This window comes from Haplochromis burtoni, unplaced genomic scaffold (assembly GCF_018398535.1).
Source record: "Haplochromis burtoni strain Fernald_Lab_line unplaced genomic scaffold, NCSU_Asbu1 Contig_76, whole genome shotgun sequence".
Classification (NCBI taxonomy): Eukaryota; Metazoa; Chordata; class Actinopteri; order Cichliformes; family Cichlidae; genus Haplochromis; species Haplochromis burtoni.
The window spans coordinates 193,101-219,377 of NW_024582437.1; the positions used below are offsets into that span (position 1 = coordinate 193,101).

Here is a 26,277-nt window from a genome sequence, read left to right on the forward strand (position 1 = left end):
GAGAGAAGATATCACCATAGCCTGGTTGGCTGACAGTTTCAGGGCCCTTATTGAAAAATCAATGTCCATTTGTGCGTCCAGCTCACCTGGCCGTCTGCCAGCTCGGCTGAAGTCACCTAATGAAGCCTGATCCCGTTACCTGATTCCTGATTCACTGAGTCAAAGTGACTTTGCAGCTGAAGTCATCCACCCATCAGAGACCTCGGGGATGAGTTCAACGTGAACCAGGCAGCATGCTGTTGTTGTTGTTGTTTCAGTTTGTATCCTCCTGTTCTTTTTGGTGTAGAGCAGCGGGCAGACCTGCATATCTGCAGGCGACATGAATCATTCATAGTGAAAGCTGATGGTTAGCTTAATGCTTGTTAGAGCTTATCAGAGCATATTTTGATTAAATTAACACAACCATACTTTAAAAACACTTATCATTTACAGACATGAAAATATTCTTTTTCACAAAGTGAAAAGAAAAATTGATGTTTCAAACATCCACTCTTATGCTGCATCAATGGCATCTTGAAGTGACCATAATCACCAGTTTTCTGACTTGTAAATAGCATACACATCATGTGAGTTGAAATCATGAGCAGAAAATTCTTCTGAAAGTTCCACTTTTCTGACTTAATGATATAGTAACAATGCAGAAGTGCCTGAAAAAGCAGATGATGTCTCACATCAGCCAAATCCTGTCGTATGAGGTAATTAAACACAAATCTAATAGACAGAGCAGTATTATTGCACATTATTCATGTCAGGAAACAACTTTACTGTACTGCCTTGATGTGAATACCGATGGGAATTTTACCAAACTTTACAATCCAACCTATATACCATGAATTTTAATGCTCATGCGTGAGCCAAATACTGCAAGAAATCAAATTCTTCTCATTCCTGCTTCTTTACAAGGCAGGAATCCTGGCTGCCCACTCACTGGCTACAAATACACTTAACAAACTTTCAGATCAGTTTATAGTTTAGAGGCAAGTGCGAGAACACAGTTAGAAGGTGTTTAATTCGCCTATATTTGACCACATTTACAAATATTTGTAGGGATGAACGTAAGTGTGTTGTATATGGAGGGAGAGAAGCTGAGTACTAAATTATTAAACTGTTTCCTCAAAATAGATAAGGTAGGATGAGATACATTCCTGTAATCATCCTGCAATCATTCCTGTTTTAGCATTTGGAAAACTTGGGTAACCCTCTCTCTAATAGCATACCGTAAATGACTCACACCAGGATGGATGGCTAAAACCAAAATGCAGCCTGTTTCCTAGACTATACACTGTACAGTAGATTGTAGCTGTGGTCATCTTTTCAAACTCTGTGGATAGACCACTGTAATATCACAGCTGAGACTGAGGCTTTTCTTCCAGTCACTCCACTCACAGTTTACCATTAGATGGATAGAAGGACTACACTATGGTATTGTGCATTGTGATTCATTTTTAGCCCATGCAAGGACTGTGGTCTAATTGCGTCCGGGAAACCTTTCCTGTGTGTAAACGCTCGGCCACTCTGACTGATCATTATGTTAAATGTCAGCTGGCTCTAAAGTTGTGGCTGTGGCAGCTGAGCAGCAAAGCCACCCTACTTCGGTGGATTACTGCTCTCTGAAGTTTCATCTAGCCGCGGATGAGTGGCCAACAGCGGCAGCAGGCTGTAATCCTTTGGGCCACAACAGCAGTGCCTGATCTAAGGTGGAATGAAACATCCAATCGTAAAACTCCAATCAGCAGGCTGGGGGCAGCAAGCTGATCTTGCAGCCGGTGACGCAGATGTACAATCCCTCCCCATTTGACTGGGCCCTGCGCTACTCTGTCCAACAATGGAGAAAAAAAAACAAGCTGGGGGGGGGTTGATGATTAAGTGTTTCGAAGAGCATTCGTGATGTACCTTCGTGAAAGGTTGACTCGTGTTGGGCAGGACGAACGGCGGGAGGAGGAGTAAGGTCAGTGAGGATGGGGAGACGAGAATGATGAGGAGGAAGTTGTTGGAGTAGGAAAGGAGGAAGAGAAAGAGGGGAGGAAGGCACTGCCGAGGGCATTGCACATGATAAGAGACAACATCGTCCAGGAAGGAGAGTGCTCTGCCTTTAAAGCAGCCGATGCTCTCAATGTTGAGCTGGCATTCATTACCAGAATGACGTAGTCTGTCTGTGCGCCATGTCTGTCCCCAGTCTGACCCTGAATTCACACTGGCCCCTTCCTCCTCTCACTGAGTGGGAACCGACACTGCCTGGGCCTGTGCTGCACCAATTCTTTAACATACATGCATCAGAAGGTTTTCTCTAAAATTCCTTTAGATTTTGGGAATGCCCCCTCTTGGTAGTTCCACCACCCCAGATCAGCCACCCTCCAGTCCCCCTTTCTTCTGCGCCGCGGAGCCTCGTGGAGGAGGCAGTGTGTAATGCAATTTGGTTGATTAAAAGAAAACATTAAAGCACTACCTTATTGAATTTGACGGCACGTACGGATCCGGATCTCACCGGCCACTCTGTTTTATTGGCCGGAATAAAGGGGATCACGTCATTCCTTGTTGCCCCCCCTCCCTCCCTCCCACCTCCACACCGCCCTCCCCACCCTGTGGCCCCGCCTTCCCAGACAAACCTTGGCAGGAGGACGTCCTGGCAGGACAGAGATTTGTTTAGACCTCGTCTCCCTCTTTCCTAACTCCCCACCCTTTTCTCGTTGCACCTTTCTAACCTTGCCACCGCGACAGAGAGAGTGGTGGTGGGAGTGGTGGAGGAGGGGGGTGATGGAGCTGGAGAGAAACACAGAAATGGAAAGACAAAGTGAGAGAAAGACCCTTGGTGTAAGCAAAGAGGAGTGATTTCATTTCTGTCAGTTCACAGGCTGATAGGTCATCAATCTCATGAGTGGCATGGGTTAGAGGTATTCACCTCCTTATCTCTCGGTGCAAGATGTCTTATTTGCTGTTCCTAACAAGTTACAAGTACTGTAGTCTATCATTTAGACTCTGAAGTGCAATTGTGTTAGGGAGATGGGATGGGTGGTGGTGGTAGGGGACAGAGATGCATGGGGTAAGCCTTCCGTGAATATCAAACACCTGCCAATCTCCTCAGTAAAGGCCAAGTACACTCTCAGCTTGCCATATCCAGTCCATTTATTAGAGTTATGGTGATGGGGCTAGTCTACCCGATCGTGTATGGGAGCAACAAAACAACTTCTGAATGGAAGTCCTCTGTTTAGATGACATCATCTGTGGCTGCTTCAATTACGCTGCAAGAAATGAATAACAGCACACAAGGGATGATGTAATGCATCGGCCCTGTGTGCAGCCACTGAATTTAGACTTTTAATCTATATAGGTCTCGATGCATTGTTGACTCCAAAACCCTTATTACATCATCCACAGTCTGTCTTCAGCAGAACACAAGAAAGAAACTTTTTTTAATCCAATAATGGCGCGACAGCATACTTAAATGAGCAGAATTTGGTGTCCACTATAAACAAAGATGATGAATATATTGTTGCGTGAAGGTGATTCAGGCAAGTGCTTGTTGGATACCTCCTCTGCCCACGCCTTCGAGGAGTCACAACTAGAAGGGCAGCATCCAACAGTTTTTGCAAATTTAGTACTGGGACCTCAGCGGCAGAGCTGATATCAACCTCTGGATGCACAATACACAAACAGACTTACAACTTTTAAAGACATGAGTTTGTTTTAGATTCACCGTTTGGCAGATTATCAAACAGCGTCTGGAACCCTCACTCCCAAACCACTCCAAAATTTGATCTGGATAGGCTGCTTCCTATAATTACAATGGACTAATTCCAGTAATTTTCCAACCCCCCTCAGTCCAGCAAGCATCCCCTCCTTTATGTAGCCATTAGCAAGGTAAGTAAGTGACTGCCCTTCCCCACGGAACTAATTCTGCATATATTTGTGTATCACCATGCCTTGTGCTTTATTCTAGGCTAATGTTGTTAGTGTCCAAACTTGATAAATCTGTCCTGTTTGAAACAACCAGTCTGTTGCCTTGTCTTTTCATAGTAGAGGGTATGTTAGGGGAATTGTGTCATTTTTTTTTTTTTAACAAAAACTAATCAAAAAGCAGAAACAGTGCAGGAAAAACTAAGCACACCCTAATATTCAGTAACATGTAGCTCCACCTTTAGCAGCAATTACTTGAAGCAATGGTTTTCTGTATGACTTTATCAGTCTCTCAGATTGTTGTGGAGGAATTTTGGCCCCCTCTTCTTTAGAACCTCATTTAAATTCATTGAGGTTTTCGTTCATGCAAAGCTCTCTTAGGGTCCTGCTTCAGGAATTCGATCAGGTTGAGGTCTGGTTTTACCTGATTCTTTTTTTTTTCAGCCACTCTGCTGTAGATTTGGTGCTGTGCATGACCCAGTTTGGGCCAAACATTACCTGACAGACAGATAATTGATTTCAGGTGTTCCAATAATTTCCATGGTCACAGGTGCATAAAATCAAGCATCCAAGCCTAACATCACCAACCACAATGCAAAGTGTTGGATGCAGTGGCGCAAAGCACGCCAACACTGGACTCTAGAACGCTTCTCCGTCTGGCAATCCAATGGAGGAATCTGGGTTTGTAGGTTCCCAAGACAACATTACATGTCGGACTGCACTGTGCCAAGTGTAAAGTTTGGTGGAGGAGGGATTATGGTGTAAGGAACTCTTAATGTTTCAGCATATGAAGACATTTTGGACAATTTCATGCTCCCAACTTTGTGGAATAACTTTGCAGATGTCATCTTCTTGTTCCCACATGGCTGTGCACCAGTTCACAAAGCAAGCTCCATAAAAACAGTCAGTTTGGTGTGGAAGAACTTGACTGGCCTGCACAGAGTCCTGAGCTCAACCTGACAGAGCACCTTCAAGAGGAATTAAAGCAGAGCCTGTGAGACAGACCTTCTCATCTAACATCGGTGAATGACCTCAAAAATGTGCTTCTGGAAGAATGGTCAAAAATTCCCATAAACACTTAAACCTAAACCTGTGGAAAGCTTTCCCAGAGATTTGAAGCTGTCATAGCCAGGGCTGCACATAAGTGGTCCGCAGGTGAGCATTTGCTGTCAAAATAAAAGACGCGCACCAGATAAGAAGTTGGAACGCGCGTTTGCGTACATAAGTTGTTCTGGAGGAGGACAGACATTTGTTCAGAACTCTTAAAGATGTCGAAGAAGCAAGCTCCGTAAGCAATTACTTTGGTGTCCCTCCACTGCAAAAGAAGCTGACCGACATCATATTAAACCCTATGGATTAAAAATGGGATGTCAATGAAGGCAGACGAGCAAATACTTTTGGCAACATAGTTCATTTGTCAATAGAGATCAGTCTGTCTTACAGTAACTTGTTCTTTTCATCTAGCAAACCCCTGGTAAATTCAGAACTCTGCAGTGTGAATGCGTGTAAACCTGCTCCTGACAGTTAAAGGCAGGAGTGCTAAAGAAGTGCAGGACTTGCTGGGATAAGCTAGCGGTTGGCCTACGGATGTTCCCAATGGTTGACTGGAAGCTTATTAGTCATCATACTAATAATCAAAATCACATTTCTTCTTCAGTGTTACACTCAGTCTTCCCCTGAATAGTTGCTTTTACTTGAATCACAAATTGGTTGTTACAGGAACTTTGGATGTTGAGGCATTTCAGTATTAAACTTTGTCAGTGAGATATTTCTGTTATGTAAAACAGGACTAACATCTGCTTCTCACTAAACCCACATGTTTTGAATTGACAAGAGTAAAAGAGAGGATGAAGCATTGATTAGCAAAGGATGAAAACTTTATAAAAGCAAAATTCCAAAGTCACAAGCACCTAGGAACCACTCCTAGGTTTATATATCAGTTTTTAATGCATTTACTGGCCGTTTCTTAGGTCAGACCTGCGCATGCATGATTTCAAACTCTGGCTGTCACTTTTCACCATTTCAGCTGCATCATTGCAAGGTGGACCATGAAGTAGACAAATACAGGGAAGGGAAACATGAGAGGAAGAGAGAGGAGAGTTCCAGAAAAAGAGGGGGAGGATGAGATTGCAGTGGCGGTGAATGTAGAGGAGAAAAGCAAATTTGAAGGTTAGGATGATGAGAATGCACTGACTCACATCGGTGCGATGTGCCACTGAGAAACTCGAGATGCGAGCAGATACGATTGAATGCTAGAGTTTCCCGCAAAGAGCCCCCTTCACAGCAGAGCATTGAGGGAGGTGGGGAGGGGGGAGGGAGTTTAGGAGGGTGGAGGTATTATTGCGTTAAGACATCAGATCCAAGGCATCTTCATCTGTGTATCAGTTGCATCAAACTTTGAAATTGAAAAATGAGAGACACGGGAGATAGAGGAAGGAAAAAGGTGGATTAAAGTGAGGAGGTGCAAACCTCCTTACAATGAGGTAGCAAAAAGCCATGAGCTTAAAATGGGAAAGACAATAAAAAAAAGTGTAAGATCTTTGGGAGGTAAAGGAGCATTTTATAACCTCTCACCATTTCAGACTCGTGGTGTTCTGAGGAGCCACAGGCCTGGATGAATTATTCAGTTTCTGGCTGGAGGATATCCTCTGGGACTGCCGTTAGCTCTCCTCTAACGTTAGAGCACCACTTGACGGTAAATGCTCGCTGGGACAAACAAGAGGTCCTTAAAAAAAGACCTATGCACTTAACTCACACTACAGCAACCCTCCTCCCCCACAACACACACACATACTCACCCCCTCGTCTTGACCTCAGCCAAGATCAATACGCAGCCGGAGCCAGATGTTGCACAATACCACGGCGGGGGAAGGAAGGTTTCTAAGAGGAATCCTCCAGAGGAAGTTGTGTGCCTGCATTTATAAATGTACCGAGGGGCATGCCAGTAGATTGTAGCGCTGTGAGAAAAGGTAGGGTGGCTCGCATTCAATTTTCACGTCACTTTTTTATTTATTTATTTATTTATTTATTTATTTTTACAGAACAGCAGTGATTTGCAGAGCTCAGCGCTGTAATCCAGGGATTTCACACAGCCTATCCTCAGAAAGTCAGACCTTTGGTGCTGACAGGGCAATAAGTGCATGGGCTTTGGATTGCATTGAGAGGTCCAATGCTGCCATCTTCAGGCAATAAGGTGAAGCATCATCATCACTGACGGCAATATTACTGTATATGGGTGATTGTAATTCTAGCACAGCGATCCTTTTCTTGGTGCATGTAACTGATATCGCTCTGAGGACTCTATACTTATACTGGTACAAATGAACAAGATAAGCAGAAGTGACTGTTCATGAAGATAAACGTTTCCTCTGCTGTAACATCCTCCAACGATTTCCCCCATCATAATGTTAATAATATTATTGGTAAATTGGTTCGCTGTTGAGCATTGGCTTTCAAACCAGCTGTATATTTTTTTCATGATGTCCAATTTCAATAGGTTGCACAAACATTTTACTGTTCACAGGTTTCTCCAAACCTTTTTTGAGTTTGAAGAGGTTCAGCCTAAAGCGCTCACATCAAATCAGATCTGCTCGTGAAGTCCCAGCTCTGGCCTTCTTCGGCCTTTTAGGATAAATGTTTAAAATAAATAAAAATATAATAAATAAAAAGAAATGTTTAACTTCTTAACTTCCACACATGCACATGGTGTTTGGGATATTGGAATATTGGAATTTGGAGTTCAATTACCATGCCCATATATATAATTTTCACCAAGCATGTGGTTAAAAAATCTAAACGTACTACTTGGGGCATTGGTGACCTGGTGGAAAAAAGTGATACCACAAAAGTTATATCTTAGTAAACGTTATATATTAGTAAAGAATTAGCATTGAGCTTGCAGCCAACTACTGAAGTTATATGACACAAGATATCCCCTCTAATGTCTTAAAGTATAGTATCAATCTCAATTTGAAGACAGAAAGATCGATTGTGGATTTGGAGTGTCAAACTATATATATATTCTCCTCTCACCCGCCACTGCAGGCAGTTTTTCTCTTTCAAGCTCGGGTCCTCTACCAGAGGCCTGGGAGCTTGAGGGTCCTGCGCGGTAACTTTGCTATTCCTAGGACTGCGCTCTTCTGGACAGAGATCTCTGATGTTGTTCCTTTTTTGCCTTTTTAACTGTTTTCATTTGTTTTGTCCTCACAAGAAATAAATGAAAACAACAAGCTCATTATTTGGTCCTCTCTGTGTTTCACTTTATCTAGCTGTCCTTTCTTTACATTTTGTTCAGCTTTGGAGAGCTTGTTGGCTGTGGATTCAAGCTAAGGCTCAATTCATTGGGAAGCTACCACTCATGCAATATTTGTTTTATAATTCTTTGAAAGCTTGTAATGCATAATTAACCCAGAGTAAGGCATTTTCACATAAGGCTTTTTAGTTTTTAATGTAATATATTTACTTACAAATTTGTAGCTTCACATTTATGTTATTGCAAATTCACTTAAAGTAAAGACTCTGAATACCTCTTGAAAAAAAGGGAGCTCTTTTTATTATTTAGATTCTCTCTTTTTTTCTGGACCTGATCTATTTGCTGTTGAAAGGACCGACTTTGCACAACATAATCAATAAAAGAGGTCTTATTTTAAGATTTCAAGGTGTATTCACCCTATCGACAACCTCCCTCTCTCCACCAGTCAGTATCATCTCTCAGCAGACTGATACCAATCAGTAACACAACACTGCAGGGAAAATGAAATGCAGTGCTGCAGTCAGCTTTGCATCGCCTGCTTTTGGTCTGGGCCTCAGACCAAACACTGCTGCTGACTCCCTCCAGAGTCTATCCTCTATCTGCTGCTGAATTCCAGATAATGCTGATTTCTGTTTTTCAAGCGGCATGTAGGAAGAGCTGAAACTGCAAATGAACAAATGAACACAAGGAGACTGGATTTATTCCTGGAGGTGGAAACAGTATTATTCTTTGAGTTAAACATCTGTGGATGTATCAGCAAGCTGCAGTTTTCATCCAAACATGGAAATGTAATTATATTGGCAGGCTTTTATGGCAATAGTTTTGCTGTCAGTAGAAGCAAAGACAACAAGCTTGCTGATTTGATCTTGAAAGGTCAGCTTCCTGATTTTTTTTCTTGCGATACTAGTCACTATGCTCTAGGGATCGACTGATTTTATGCACATACACATGCTCACCAGTTCCTATTTCCATATCTTCTTGAGTTGCGTTTTATGTTTAACCCAAGCAGAATGCATGCTATCATAAGTATAATAAACACGATACTAGTTACACATCAGCATACATAGTAACTGTGCACATGCTAGAACTGGCATTTAGCTTAAAGCACAGCTGAAAAAATAGAAACACACAATCATTCGAGGCAGTATAGATGTAAATGTGCTGAATATTTCCATTGCATTGTTCCAACGTTGTAGAAGAAAAACAAACCGCTTTCTTGGCTTGGTGAAATTGTTCTCAAGGACACACTCTGCGCCACCTAGAAAATTTACTGCAGCAAACTTGCAAGCAATCATTATTTTCTATAATTAGAGGTAAATGCATAGGCATAATAGGGGAAAACAAGCATACATGGAGGCCATGCATGACAAATAACCACATTAGTAATTTGATACAAATTAAATCAATAGATCCCAGCAGTACTGTGTGATTTACAACAGAAGGGGCTAAACAGCGAGGTGATCAAGAGGTGAACAAATCCTATGATTTGTTGTGCAATACGTCTGCATTACAGGCATCTGCTAAGCTGAGGAGGCATTGAGCGCAATGCAAATCTCATGGTAATGGTATTGTTAAAGCAGCCACTGTGTAACCACATCACTGGCAGGGGCACAGCCTCTGCCATTGCAAACAGTGCATTAAAAATTCACTGTAGTGGATGATCAGAGAGGCTGAGAGAGACACAGGGAGAGAGATGTAACCTGCATTGCCTCCTTGCAGCGGCTGAGTGGTTTTACTGTAAGATTGATCTAACCGATCACCTCATTTCCTCTCTCATCCACCATAGCAGCCAAAGCACTGATAGTTTATCCGTCTGAGAAAGTGATTTTAAGGTGCCAAGTACAACACAGGAAATGGCCCTGCAGACGTTCTTGTATCTGGTTATGGCAAGCCTTATTGCCGGCTGTGGGATGAGGCAGCTAAAGAGGCATCACTGAGGTTTGCCAGCGAGGGAGTGACAGAGCAATTCTGAGGACTGTTTCAGTGTCAGCCATGCAGAACACGGCTGACCAGAGACGTAAATCGATTTGACATGGAGCAGTAGTTGTGGTATTTTCTTGTAAGAATAGGGTTTTGTTCAGTCTTACTACACAGCATAGGAAACTGCTGAACCGCTGAGGCTTACAAAATGGTATGGCACAAGCGAAAGAAAGACAAGACAGTACTGAGTAGGAGGGACCATATGGTAATAAAGTTAGCTGAAGAAAAAAACACACACAGGCAGCATAAAAGTATTTTTCAAAAGCTTTGATGTCATCTAAAAGTGAAACCGCGGGAAGGGGCTTGGATGAGCCTGAACAAGGATGTTCTTGGAGTCTAAATGTAAAACAGCCCAGCTAAGTGCATCCATAGCAGTGAGCTTTGCGGACAATGAGCTTTCCAAAAACTCCAATATGCATATTGACTAAAAATATCCTGTCTTAGTACGGTGGTGGAGGGAAGAACCAAGAATGAAGTCATATCCCCAAAGAGTTTGGCTTTAGCTTTCTCCTCCAAAGCAATCAATCAGAATGGAAACTTTTTTTGTGGGCCTCACTCTCCACTGATAGACAGAGAGCAGACACAGGATAGCCATGAATGTACACTATCTAATATGTATGACCAATGAGAGCCAGTTGTTTCTGTTTTTTTGTTAAAAGACACAGGAACCACAAAAATTTACACAGCCAACAATTGAAGAAGAATTAAACGTTTTAGGAATTAGCAGTTTGATCACAAAGTTCTGTGACTTTGCCCATAAAAATCCCAAATCATATCCAATTTAAAGTTGGCTAATCTCCCCTTGTCCTTGTGGCCCTCTGGTCCGCTTCCAGTGCGGTGGGTGTGTTCTGATTGCTCAAACTTGCACACAAAACTGACCTCTCGTGCACGTTCTGTGTGGAGAATCTGATGTGTGGAGAGGCCAAAGAGCAGTCTTCAATGGAAAAGTCTCCAATACTGGAAGCTAGAGAAGGGGCATCGAGGCAGCGGGTGCATGCTTGTCATTTCGTTGACATTTATGATGTTTTATGGTGTTGTGCAGCATGAATTTGACCCTGCAGTTCAGACTGGTAAAATGTATTTCCACTATGACATCCTAATACATCTAAAGGAGAACATTTGATGATGGACAGACATAACCGAAAGTCTTGGCCCAGATATCTGCTGGCTACATCCCCCAAAACTTAGCCATTATCTCTAGAGGCTCAGTCAGCAGACTAGCTGGTGGGTTCTCAGATTTCCTGCCCTGAATGCAGGACTTTAAGATAAAAATACATCTTCCCCCTCTTTTAAAAAAACTGAGGCATTAATCATAAAACTGACATGTGCTTTGAAGTTACTATTGTGAATTGACGCTATGTGTACATATATTCATTTACAGAGATACAGAATATCACACACACACACACACACACACACACACACACACACACACACATACACACACACACACACAGATAATACTCAAGTATACACACACACACAGCACACACACGATATATTATATATATATATATATATATATATATAATATATTATATATATATATATCTATATATATATATATAATATATATATTATATATATATAATATGTATCTATATTAATATATATTATATATTATATATATATTATAATATATATATAATATAGCTTTCTCATCCACTGCCTGCATTTAAAACCTCTGTAGACCATCTTTGGACTCTGTGTCCACAGAAACAGTTTGAAATGAAATTTTCAGGTCAGCAACTCTTTAATCTAGAAAAGGTGACACGTAACACCTATGCCAACTCATATAAATACACCCATACTCACACACATACGTGTAGTCTTAGCAATGACAGGATGGGGAGTGTAATATCACCTTTGGGAAATTAGCTGATGGCAGCAGTTTGACTGCACCTCAGCCTTACCCGAAAGGATCGACTTACGGAGAAGTCAACCAAATATCAATAAGGGTGATTTAGCTGTGCACTGCTGAAGGATAAAGAGCTTATGCATGAAACCTCTGGAAATACACTTGAGCTTGGCGTGTAAAATGCTGTCGCTTCAAGCAAATCCCCTGATTAAATCCCCCGAACACATTTAGTTGGCTGTATGAGGGGAAGCCCGGTGTTGGCTGTGAGGAGGAGGACAGAAAGAAGAATGGGAGATACAGAGGAAAAATGGGAGCAGGAAAAGAATAGTATGTGAAAACCTACAGCATAATGCATTATATACCACACATGATGCTCTTTGATGTGAGTTTGATGTGTGCCCCCCTCTGGGATTTATGGCCTTCTGTGTGTTACAAGAGTGACATTGTCACAGATGTTGCAACATTTGTAAATTAAAGGCAGTGCAGTGTTATATTTCTGGATTTTGATCCAATTGCTCAATAGTATCATTCAGAATTTTTGGCAGTGGCTCCGTTGGTGTTGACCTATCAGTGATGAACAGGTTTAATTTTATGAAGAATTGCTGGGGAGTGTGAAAGAAAGAGGAAGTGTGGGAAGAAATGAGAATCTAGCAACCCAACTTGGATGTTGCACTTCACCTCCTCAGCCAACGAGACCAGGAAAGCCCTCTCATTGAAATATGATTAAGATTTACAGCTCCTATGAAGAGAACAGGACAATTTGCCTTATTTGGATCATTAATTTTTATTACCTTTCCTGGAAATGTCTGCATTTAGTGTTTTATTGCAATTTTGAAATATAATGGTTGCTCTTCAGGGATGTACACACAGGAAATTAAATGCTCTAATAACAAAAACTTGCATTAGTCCATTGTTGACAAAATCCGGGCTCATACATAAATGTCAGGCCATTTTTCCATCATCTCCCATCTTCCATCAACTGAATGTCATTCAGAATGCATGTATATGCTCTGACAGTATATAGAAGCAATACAAACAAACAAAAGCACAGCAACAGCCCCGAGCTGTTTACCATCGACTAATAAGCCTCCGCATCTCATTAATAGAGGCTGACTCATGTCGTTTTGAATGTAAGCCTTGAAATAGGGTCACACAGCCCGAGAAAAGAAAGGACTAAGGTAACAGTAAGAGTCACTTGAACTCGTCTTGCAGAATGCAACATTTGGCTGTTCATAAGAATATATGCAAATAAGAATTAGCGCTTCATGCATGATTTATGAGCCTTAAGTGCAAAAAATGACTTTTTTTTAAAGACAATTGTGTGAGATTTTTAATAGGTTTTTTTTCAGCCTGCATTAAAAACCATCAAGGAGAAACATAAGGTTCTTTTAACTCAGACTAAGCCTAGACCAAAGTGAATTCCTCCTCAACCAAGAGACAGAAGCAGGTCTTCACCTTGTCAGGTCACTAGAGCATTAACATTTTTAGCAAGTCTGCACAGGATAAACCTCTTTTCCTAAGCTCTATGTGCTCACCTGCATTTCTTTTCTCTCTCTCTTTTTTTACTCAGCAAATCAGTGTGATAACATCAAACATAACCTTTTAAAAAAGAGTGAGACATCACTTAAGAGAGGTAATTAGCTCTTTGAAGTAGTGACAGCTTTCCATTTGGGAAATAGGGCAGCGCTTTCATCTGTGATTAGCTGTTCTTAAGTCCATCCTCAGGTAGCAGAAGATGGAAAGAGACTGGTAAGCACAGGCTTGCTCAACCTTGAAACGTAACAGGCACTTGGGTTGTGGTCTTTTGGGACCCCTCCCGCAGGCGTGTAAGTCTAAAATATGCTGAAGGTCTGCAGGGGGAGGGGAAATCTGCTGTGGCAGCGAGAAGGTGAGGCAAGAAGCTGAGAAAGAGGAGCAGGGCAGATCAACAGAGAGCAGAGGAAGGTGCAGAGTGGATGTGATGGCTGTCAACTGCAGTCAAATTTGTCATAACTATCAAATCAATGTGCAGCTTTGGCTTAGATGCATGAAGCCAGCCTTACTGGCTTACCTCAGCACTGCACCAGAGAGGGACTGTCACTGGATATTACCATGTGGACTGCTGAGCCTATTCGCCCATGTGACAGTAAACAGGGACAACGATACATCCCATCTTACTCCCACTTTCCTGCTCTGGGGACACAAGCATCCCCCTACTTCCTGAAATGTGCCTATGTGCAATTTTGGTGTTTGCATTAAATATGAATAACCTTAGTAATAAATGGAAGCTCTCAGGGATTGTATCTTGAGCCAAAAAAAATAAATAAATACAATGTTTGTGGCACAAAGCTCTTAATGCTCTCCCTGCACTTTTTTTCTAATAGTTTAGTCATAAAAAGATCATTTGGGAATAATTTAATTCCAAATAATAGATTTCTGGTAATAACTGCTTTGGATGCTTTTCTTGTTCACTCTTTTTGCCACGTGGAAATGTAACTGGAGGCTTGATCTGTTGCTACACTATTAGATAAAAATGTTGCAAACTTACAGTTTGAAATTATAAGTACAGAATATGTTAGAGAATGACAGTGTGAATGGTATTATATCCCAGTTAATCACAATTCTTTTATATGCAGAGCAGCAGCTTAGGTAATAGTTTCCTCCACTTCATCTTCTAAGGAATACTGCCCGGATGAGTGGCTGGGACTGGATCTAGTTTTCAGGTTGATCGAGCCGTACAGTTTGGCCGAACGCTTGGAATAAGCGATGACCTTTCTTCTATACATCTCTCCCTTCCACATGGAGATCATCAGCAGCGTGGAGAGCACCACGCCGCCCAGCGTGAGCAAGCAGAGTCCCGCGATGACGCAGCGATCCAGGTGGGCACCTATCCGGGCGCTTTCCATCTCCAGCTTCTCCATCTCTCTCGCCGACACGCTATCGCGGTCCACCACCACATCCCTGGGCACAGCGTAGGAGATGATCACCAACGAGATCCCGGTTACCAGGAACGTGACTGCACTGATAAAGCCGTAGTCTATAGAATTCCCGGAGCCCTCCCCGAAGGAGAGATCATCCTCGGACATAAAAGAAAGCTCGGGGAGAGTCTCAGAGCAGGGCTCGCCGTTGCGCACGGCTCTGTGAGTACTTTTGCAACTAGACTCCGGGCTGGCCAGTCGCAGGTTGACATTCTCGTCGATATAGGTGAAAGATGTCTCTAATTCCTCGTCGCAACAAACTCGAATTTTTTCCTCACCGAGGTGACCAAGTTTAATCTCCGCGCCCGCCTTGCGCTGCGCTGTCCTTGGTGTTGAAAGACACCGGCCATGGCAGCTGCGGACCGGGTTACAGGCGCCCTCCCCCGGGATCGCTCCTCCTGTTGATCCACTCGACTTGCGGGCATGCAGCTTGGCCGAAACGCGGTCAAGGGCGTCGGAAATGTCGGGTTGTTTTCCTCCCTCCTTTGCGGGAAGCAGCTCTGGGGAAGCCATTCGTGTTTCACCACCCGCTGGTTCACTCTGAGCCTTCCTCCCACGATGTTTTCACTCCACAGCATCCCTAATAAGAACACAGACCACGTCTAAGTTTAACGGTGCTTATAAATGAGATTCCTGTCATTGTAGATAACATTCTTCTTTTTCTCACATTTCATAATTCACGAATGCGCTAAAACTTGTGCGTAAAATGAAGAATACACATATAGTTAAAATAGAGTAATGCTGACGAAAAGACCACTTTAAAGTTGATGAGATGGTTTAAGAATGGACCTTAAAAGGCGCTTATATGCCAGTGATTAGCCAAATGACTCTTAATCCAATTAGGTAAGCAAAACGTACAAATCGAGATTAAGCTATCTATTTTAATTCTGTTTTAAAATATACAGTGCTTGATCCATAAACACCTTTGTGAAACTGAGCTTTAACTAATCCCTGCAAGCAGAGAGATTCATAACCACTATCAGCCCGAGTGCATATACTCCCAGTAAAAAAGCATCAGTAGCTTTAAATAAAAGCACCACTAAAATATACCCTAATCGTCCTGCACACTTAATTTGGATTCAGCGTAAGCTATGAGATGCTCCTCTGCATAAGGGTTGGACCAGCGATGCATATTTTTTCTAATCCCTGACTAAAAAAACACACACAAAAAACCCCCTCAATCCTCCTCAAGCTGCATTAATAAACAGAAATAAACTCACCGCGTTACTTAAGCATCCCTTCCGACTTCTCTCCGTCACAGCGGATGATACCACACAACGGAGGCAGACAAAAAAAGCCTTATCGGTAGATATGCTTTGAATATATTCTGAGCTTGCTCAGTGCTTTGGCAGACCGGCTGCACTGAGGGGAGCTCTCCCCTTAGTCCCTCCCACACACACACAGCCTGCGACGCCCACGATGTGGCGCTGAAAGGAGCGCTACTATCTGTGAGTCGATTGCGATCGCTGTCCGTCAACAGAAACCAAGACTTGAAGGGCCGAGGGGAATCCTTATGAATGGCACCGAAATGCCAGTTAATAGTTGTAAAGCTCCAGCGCACTATACTTGGAAATATCGTAAATAATGTATAAGCTCAAATGCCATCAACAAATTGAAAAAAAAAGTCTCTTGGTGAAATTAGGAGTTTAGGAAAGATTCCTAATGTCTCTATGAAGGCAATGTTAAACCCCCACAGAGACAATTCATACAGAGATGCTATTGCAGTAAAGATAAGGGAATTAAATTAGTTTACAGTGGGGACTCCTCTGCTTACTGGGATAGGTCTGGGCACTGGGTCAGTACTCTGGGCTTCTTGTTGTTGTTCTGCAGAGGGGAGCTGCTGTCTTTGGAAATAGCCTTTGCTGTGATGTGTGTATAACTGTTCTGCAAACAAAGGCTGGGAGGGTCAGACTTTTCAAAGTGTTACTGTTTTGGAACAATGATTGATGTCATTCACGTCACCTGTCAGTGCTTTTAATGTTGTGGGTGACCACTAATGATTTATATAAAAACAAAAGTTTTTTCTGTTTGCTTTGCTTTGGCAATAAGGCTCTAGTGATATTTCAGCTGCTGCTCTGTCTGCTAATCATCTTTGCTTTCCAGCAGTGATGCATCCTTTGCCAGGACATCTCTTTTTAAACCACACATAGCTCAGTAGGTAGAGTGGTGGCCCCATGATCGGAAGGTCGGGGGTTCAACTCCACTGAACGGCTACCCTGAGGTACCCCTGAGCAAGGTACTGTCCCTACACACTGCTCCCTGGGCGCTGCATTGGTGGCTGCCCACTGGGTGAATGAGTTAAATGCAGAGGAACTTTTTCCCTATGGGGACTAACACATACACATTATTATTCATTCTACATCTTCCACGTACTCGTCTTGGTACCATACTCAAGGATTCATATTAATCAAATGACTCTTTGAGAGTGTCACTTTGTAAACTAAATGCTAAGTACGAACTACCAGCAACTGTTTAAGTGCCTAATCCTATTTTAAAACATATATTAATTTGCTGACTGTTCCACCTTATTTGGTGCAAGCAGACAGCAGCTATAAATATAGTTGCCACATTTTCCTTGGGTCCTGGTGGCTGGGTGAATCGCTTTGGCTCATTTCCCAACAAGACTTCCATTTAACTGATGAGTAAGGAGAGAGGGACAGGAGTGGGAGGGGGGGAAGAAAGAATGGCAGGAAGAGGCAAAGATTTACTTTACCCTTTTTGTTCCAGAAATTAGTTTTCAGAGGGATGTGAAGCACAAATCCTCCCAGGTCACTGACTGATAGATCATAATGGTTTATCATAATGGTAGTCAGAGCCAGTCCTGTGCAGAGAATCAGAGGCAGCAAGCTGAAATGTGTAACAACAGCCAACATGAGATGCTATCTGTCTGCAACAGTGCACCACTTTTCCTGCTGGCAAGGACATCACGCCTGCAAGAGGAGGGGCAGCAGGGGATTCAGTGCTCCTAAAGGGTGCATATCCATATATCCTTGTAGCCTCTTCTACCAAAGGCACAGACCCGCACACAAGAGTAAAGACTATGAAAGATGGATGTTCTTTTCCTTTAGTCAGTAGTGGATGTCATGGTTGGGACAGAGGGGGCAGCAAGAGGGACAAGAAGAGCTAGACACATGTGGGTGTGTGAATTATGAAATGAATTCATGAATGAGAAAATAACTGAGTTCACCTTACTTGCAGCTGCTCCGGGAGCTCCTGGAGTTATTTAGTGTCCAGGAGCAGCAGACTGCAAAGCAACATAGTTAACAAATGCATGAGATGTGAAATAAGCTGCTACCAGGAAAAATGCCCAGAGGGTCTTTGTACCTTCTTGCAGATTTAATCTAACAACGTTCTGCATAATGAAGTTAAAACAGACTAAAAAACAAACACGTTCCTAAAGAGAAATCATTTATTGCTGTATAATGATATAGGCTGTAGTGCAGCTTTTGTAGTTTATGCTCCAACACAGTACATGTCATCAGGAGTTGTCCAGGGCTGAGCTCGGGCATACTCTTCAAGAAATGTTCAGCCAAATGACATTCCTAATGATAATTAAATGATTAGATTCAATCAGTCTAATACACTCACCTTTACACACCACTTGATTCAATTCAATAAGATATTATTTATACAGTTCCAAATCACAACAACAACCACAAGGCGTTTTATACTGTAAGGTTATTACCATGCAATAATACAGAGAAAACAGAGAAAACCCCAGCAATCAGATGACCCCCTATGAGCAAGAACTTGGTGACAATGGAAAGGAAAAACTCTTAAAAAACTGTTGAAAGTAAGAAACGTCTGGCAGAACCAGGCTCAGTGAGGGGCAGCCATCTGCTGTGACCGGTTGGGGGTGAGGAGAAGAAGACAAGATAAAAGACACTGTGTGGAAGAGAGACAGAAAATTATATTAACTAATGATTAAATGCAGAGTGGTACATAAACACACAGGGAGTGGAAAAGGTGAGTGAAGAAGAAATAGTGCATCATAGGAAGCCCCCAGCAGTCTAAACCTATTGCTCCCTAAGGGAGGGTTCAGGGTTACCTGATCCAGCCCTAACTATAAAGCAAAGTTTTAAGCCTAATCTTAAAAACAGACAGGGTGCCCCTCTCCTAAATCCAAACATGGAGCTGGTTCCACAGAAGAGGTGCCTGAGCCGAAGGCTCTGCCTCTCATTCCACTTCTAAATATCCTAGGAACCACAAGCCTGCAGTCTGACAAAGAAGTGCTCTATTTGGGTGATATGGTACAATGAGGTCTTTAAGAAAAGATGAAGTCTGATTATTTAGGATCTTGTATGAGAGAGCTGTGAGCAAGGCCCACCACTTCAGCTGCTTTTTAATGCATATATCTTCTCAGCCAATCACGTGACAGTAAATCAGCGCATTTAGACGCTCAGACAAGATGACTTGTTGAAGTTCAAAGTAAACATCAGAATAGGAAAGAAAGCTGCCAGATGGACTGGACTAAGTATTTCAAAAACTGTTGATCTACTGGGAATTTCCCAGTACAAAACACAATATTTCAAACCTTGGAGCAGACAAGTCATAGCAGCAGAAGAACATATTGAACACAAATGGGATGACAGTGGACTGGTCTGATGTGCCTTGATTTCTGGTGATGGTAGGGTCAGAATTTGGTGTAAAGAGCACGAAAGTATGGAAACATCTTGCCTTGTATCAACAGTTTAGATTGCTGTTGATGGTGTAATGTTGTGGGAAATATTTTCTTGGCACATTTTGGGTCTCTTGGTGCCATCTAAGCATTGTTTAAATGCCAGAGCTTACCTGAGTTTTGTTACTGACCATGTTCATCTCTCTGTGATCACAGTGTGCCCATGTTCTGATTTCCAGCATTGCTTTGACTAAGGTGTACCGATAATATAGTCTCCATTAAGTGCATATAAAATATGTGAAACAAAGCAATTTGCTAGCATTAGCTTGCTAGCTTTAGCATGCTTTTAAAAAAAGTAGGCTTTCTCACAAATAATGATGGAAAGAAGATTGCCTTATAAATTACTTTTGCAGGCTGAAAAATTTTCCTGCTTTGTTTGACTTTAAATATTTTCCATAAATGTAACTTGTGTTGTGGCTGATGTTGTCTTGGAACAGTGACAGTCACAGTCGTATAAAGAAATTGTTAAAACTATAAAATGTTTAGAGATGGTTCTGATTATGGAAATATAATGTCAAGACTAACAAACTGGGTATTTTAGCTCTATCCATCTGGACAAAAACATATTATTAATTTGATGCAGCCTCATTAAATTATTTCCACTGAACTGCTCGAGTGTTACCGTGGGGCACAGCAGTTTGGCTCAACATGCAATCATTTGTGATGGGGAAGCGTTCAGCTGTTTGACAAATGTTTTACCTTTTCTGAGTAAAGTTCATTTTTATTTGTTAGCTTTATTGTATGATGGTAGTACTTCTTTACTCTTAACTGTAAGAAATAATATGAGTGCTGTATGTTGACCAGCAGTTGAGTATTTTTTGTTTTTGGTATTACTACATAATACTAAAAAAGAAAGAAAAAGCACAGTAAAGATGTAGAAACTGTGAACAGAGTAGAAGTTATGGAGTTTATGGAGGTGAGATCACAGGAGTTTGTTCCCAGAGTTCAAAACAGATTCAATGGTCGGAATCACAAGAACTGGAAAACCAAAATGCTCAGCTCTCTGCTGGGATTTAAGCGCTCCTTACTTCATGGTTTATCTTTTGTTTTACTTTTTCTGCACATGACATCCAATGGAAAGTTCAATACCACCAGGAATTTATTCTACCAGCAGAGGGGTAACTTGGGCTAGGGCTATCCCTGGTTAAGCATGAGTAGATTCATTCTTAATAGACATTAGGTTGTATCTCAGACTACTTCTTTTTCATCATCATCTTGGTCATGAAACTTTTTCCAGTGAATTTGTCAATTACTTTTGAGCTTCTGAAAATCTGAGCTAATATAATACTTTTGTTAAACCCTTTGAATTAAAGCTGAAAGTCTGCACTTCAATCACATCCTAATTGTTTCGTTTAAAATCATCTCTAATGATGCACAGAGGCAAAATAATCAAAACAAAACCAAAAAAATAAATGTGTCTCTGTCCAAATACCTATGGACGTAAATCTAGAAGAGAGGAAACTTCTCCCACTAGCTCTAGCCTTTCTGCATATGTATTTGAAGGTGTTTCTGTGTGTTTTTGTCAGATGGAGTTGTTAGCAGAACGACTGTTGGCGCAGGTGCACAGCTGTGAGCGCTGCACCAAATCTTTGGCCCCATCCTACTGCTCTTCACTGAGTCCTCACCCTGAAAAAAATTCTGGTAAGCTTTGCTACTATTTCTTATCTAACAAAACAGAGGTTAACTTGGGGAGTCGAGGATAGTTGCCCAACACAAGATCCTTTTACAGTGATCAGAGTGATCTCCAGTGTTTTTTTAAAAACATTTATCTAAGTGCAAAGTTTCTATAGAGACAGCGTCCCATAATGAAAACTGCAGAGAGCACGAGAGCCTGTCTGTGTTTCGCTCAGCAGTACACACACAGAGCTCTGTAACATTACAAAATTGACTAATTTGCATCATTTTTAATCAACTTTTCTCCCATATTCCAAATATTCCAAATAGTATGTATAATATAATTCACCGGAGAAGTATGTCTGATTTAGTTATTCCTGTTTTAAGCTATTGTACTGTGATAAGGACTTGTGTTTCATGAAAGCTCCTGTAGTGTGTCTGATGTGAGATTTAGGGTTGTCTGTAGTTATAAAGTTTTCTGTTTAAGTGTTGATGTTGTTCATTGTTTTGGTTACCAGTGAATACTGGTAATAAAAAAACCCAACTCGGTTTAGACAGCAAGTCAGCATAAGGCATCATGGTTACATGTGTGATCAAGCACTTGTCACACTGCTTCTCAGTCTGATGGGTAACTGAAGTATAAGCTGAAGAAAGATCTGGAGATATGGATTATTAAGATAGATTATAAATCCTGAATTTCTTAAGATCAATACACTTTCTTTAACTGCATGAGGATTTGCCAGTAAATTAGCAAGGACAGCAACACACTCCCACTGCCTGCAGTGAAAACTTTGTTCCTGTAAGTGCAGAGAAAGGCATTGAAGTCTCTGTTCTCATATCAGCAAGGCCTGGAGGACTGGAGGGCTGCCCCAGCCTCAAGCAAAGACAGTTTTCCTGGAAACCTAGAGGGACTTGCAGGTGTCTGCTCTCAGAGTCAAGTGGCCCCCTCTATCCCACATCCTGTGGAAGACATGTTTTCCCCTCTCATGGGGGATCTGCTAGAGCTGAGAGCCTTTAAGCTTATCTTTCATACAGCCATGCTTTATAAAATCCCAGGGGGTAATGAGTAGAGCAGCATAAAACAGATTTGGCATAGATGAAATTACCGTTTTGAAATTGGTTGGCTGATTTATAACTGTTGAATGAAACTTCTGAAAAAAGTTAAAGAAAGCAGAACTTTCCTATAAATGAATGACCTACACTTAAAGTAAAACTCCAGTATTTATTGTATTTAACTCAAAGTCGTCTTTAAATTACAGTGTCCTCTCTCAGCCATGTAAAAATGCAGATCACGTGATCCTAAACAACATCTTTCGTTTTCTAATCTGTTGTCCTTAGAATCAGAAACTAACATGTTCTTTGCAGTACAAGTATATTTACAGCCTAAAGCTATCCAGCAACTAAGATCTTACAAACGTCCTACAATTCGATCTTTAAGTTTATTAGAATCTTGCACTACTTAATAATCAGACAAGCTGGTCACACCGCTGAATTGGGCCCCTAAACTCCAGCTCCTAGAGTCAAAAATCACTAATGTATTCTGTCATATTGAACATATTCTGCAGGCCCTTCAGCACACCTCCGCTGACCTGTTTAGTGCAGTTCTTGTTCAGACCATAGCTCTTGGAGATGACGAGTCGCTCCATTATCTGAGCTACCCGACATCTGATGTGGGTGACACACTCGTCCTGCAGGCAGGCGTTGATACTGTGACACTTGGTCAGCACTCTCATCATGCAAATGAATGTGCAGGGCTGGTTGAACTGATCCCTCCCGGCTGTGGCTTCAAAATTGTGGTCAGGCTGGTCATCAGTAGCTGTAATCTGTAAAGCCACAATATTCAACATGCTTTACTGTGTTATGATTTCTACTTTTTGGTATGTGTCTGTCACTGAATGTTCACTGACTGTTCGTGGAGACAGCTTGAACTGTAAGAGCGATACAGCTCAGTGAGCCGTTGCTCATAAAAACCATATTTACATACAAGGAATATGGATGTTTATCTGCACTTATTTGTGAACTTTTCCCCCTCATCGATTGTATATTATTTTATATTCTTTTGTAGATTCATTGCCCCATGAATGCATGAGAACAATAAAGATCAAAGAGCAAATACTGAGGCGGGGAATATTACGGTATATGAATCACACAATATGGTTCTGCAGCAGACAATCTTCTGCAAATTGCACCATTATTTAACACTCACAGAAAAGGATGTCTTTAATCATCTGCACCTGACGTCAGTAGTGCGAGAGTATTTCACTCAACTAGTAGTTGCTGCAGGTGGACGTCTCACAGCGTTGAGCAAAGTGCTAAGACAATGAATCCAACCTGTAGCTTATCACTGAGTCATCTCACCGTAGGATCACACATATATCTGGGCTTCTACTGTTATATTAATGTTACAGAAGTTGAGTTGATGCATCTGATAGAGGGGAAGACTAGTTTCCCAATACAAGACATATTCAAGTAATCCACGTATCACATGCAGTAAGTTACATTTTTGCAGTATGCTGAGCAGTTTTTCAGTTATTTAATCACATTTTTGCATAAAGATTGATCATCATAGAAACTGCAGCTTAATGTTACTCACACAGAACTGAAGTGTCTTCCATTCATGCATGAATGTAGCAATACTGTTGTGTCAGTAAATGTAATTAGATTTAAAAGAAAAAAAGTAGACCTACAGATGGCATGTTTGCTGTCCACAGCCGGATGGGTCTTGGGTTTTTCCTTTGACTTTGATAAATACCTGCAGCATCAAAAATCAGTGTGGCATGCATGTTTATCCACATGTTTGCCTTGTTATTGGCTCTCAATTCCAAAGTCTGGATCTCTGATGGCATGGGGGTGCATCAGTGTGTATGGAACTGGCAGCTTGTACATATAGAAAGGTATCTACAGGTTTTAAAGCAACACGTTCTCATCCAGATTACAGCTTTTTCAGAGAAGGCTTTGCACGTTTCAGCAAGACTGCTAACATGGCTTAGTCGTGGATGACTCGGGTGCTGAGCTGACCTGGCTGCAGGCGACATCTTTCATCAGTTGGAAACATTTGATAAATCATGAAAAATGCAAAATATGACAAAGAAGACACAGCAGTGTTGGCAAATGAGAATCTGATATCAACGAAAGACTGGGACAAGATATCTCTCCCAAAATTCCAGCAGCTGGTGTCCTCATTTCCCAGATGTTTAGGGTCTGTTGTTTAAAAACGAAGGGATGCTGCATAGTGGTAAACATGGCCAAGTGGGTCCAGGCGATGTGGGAAAGCAACAAAAAGTGTCCAGGTCGGAAAAAGGAGACAGGGAGGCAAAAGAGTTAAATAAAAGAGTTTTATTAAAGTTTATTAATAACTCAGCCAAAAGAGACGGGCAAGCCGCTATCACCATTTGAAGAAACAAACAAAGACTCAGGCATCGGTCAGTAAACTGAAAAGTAAGTTAAAAAAAGTTTAGTCAAGAAACACTCCTCTCCACAGAGCAGGAGTAAACCATCACCGAACACAGCTCACTAGCTGCAACCACCAACATGACTCTCTGGCACCAGAGCTCACTTTTCTCTGGCCTTAAATACCTTTAACTGCTGATGTGAGTCAGCTGTACAAAAGAAAAAGGTGGTAAATGGCCTGCATTTGTATAGCGCTTTTCTAGTCCTTAAGGACCCCAAAGCGCTTTACACTACATTCAGTCATTCACCCATTGGCAATGGTAAGCTACGTTGTAGCCTGGGGCGCACTGACAGAGGCGAGGCTGCCAGACACTGGTGCCACCGGGCCCTCTGACCACCACCAGTAGGCAAACACGGGGTTAGTATCTTGCCCAAGGATATTTAGCATGCAGCCAGGAGGCAGCCTGGGATCAAACCACCGACCTTCTGATTGGTGGCTGACCTGCTCTGCCACCTGAGCTACAGCCACCCCCGAAAGAAAAAGGTGGCACCTAAGGCAGGAGAGACGGTAGGACACGCCCACACAGGCAACTTCAGGAGGAGGCCCTGCAAGGGCCGTAACACCAAGTCTATTAAAAAAAAAAAAAAGTTTAACCATTTGATATGTTTTCTATGTTTGCATGGACAAAATATGAGTTTATGAGATTTACAAATCATAGCATTAATTTTTTCATTTTATACAATGTCCCCCCCCCCCTTTTTTTTTTTTGGATCTGCGCTTGTAGGTTTTAAAGGTGCTGCAATAACAACCTTGAAAGATTCCCAATACATTTTCTGAAACAGTGGACAGAAATACAATTCACCCATGACAGAGGAAAGACATAAGTTTGAAAAAATGTTCATACTTTTTGTTTTCTTTCTTGCATTTCAACCCCATTCAGTAAATCACTGGTTTCATTGTCCACGTACATTTAGTAACCAGTTTAGGAAGAGCTCTTTCAAGCCATGTCCACACATTTCAAATATAAATGGCAGGAAAATCTTCTCAGTTATTGTGGGTGATTTTAGGAGCTGCCTCACAGCTTGAAAATAACAAGTATGGTCAAGTTGTAGGTCAAACTAAGCCATGAGTACCATATGCTTCCTGCAGCTAGAGGTCATGCTAAGGTCTCTTATGATGAAGTGTGCCACATGGCAGGGAACAGTAGATTATTAATAAGCAGGTGTACACAAGAGTTTGTTTGGGAAATCTGGCACGCAAACCCTCGAGCAGCTCTTAAAAGGCCTTCCAGAGAGGAGAGTGCTGGCAGACAGCGGGGTGACGAGGGAATTAAGTGGAAGGCCGACTGGGTTAGTTGGGATATTTTTTTATTTTATTTTGAATACTCGATGTAGTGGTGGCAGCAGACACTGTTATAAATTATTTAGCACTTTAGACCTTAAAGTAAATTTGCAGTGACTTTCTTAAATGATGCGGTGTGTCTGGTTTCAAGACAGACACTGTGGGATAATGGAAGGATAATAATGGCTTTCCTACTGGCTTGTATGTGTTTGTGTGTGTGTGTAGGCAAAGATTTATACTACATGCAAAGATTAGCCTTCATACACACACATACACACACACACACAAACAGCCTTTGTAATTAAGAAAGGC

At 41.8% G+C, this 26,277-nt stretch overlaps 1 protein-coding gene across 1 annotated transcript; it reads right to left on the reverse strand.

Annotated features, from left to right (window-relative positions):
• Window positions 1-11,841: 11,841 nt before the first annotated feature.
• Window positions 11,842-16,330, reverse strand: LOC102301424 (transmembrane protein 74). The gene is made up of 2 exons (XM_005924320.2): window positions 16,162-16,330; window positions 11,842-15,521 (listed from the first exon to the last, which is right to left on the reverse strand). Exon 2 carries the CDS (start codon window positions 15,452-15,454, stop codon window positions 14,609-14,611), a length of 846 nt encoding a protein of 281 aa, XP_005924382.1. The 5' UTR covers window positions 15,455-15,521; window positions 16,162-16,330; the 3' UTR covers window positions 11,842-14,608.
• Window positions 16,331-26,277: the final 9,947 nt, after the last annotated feature.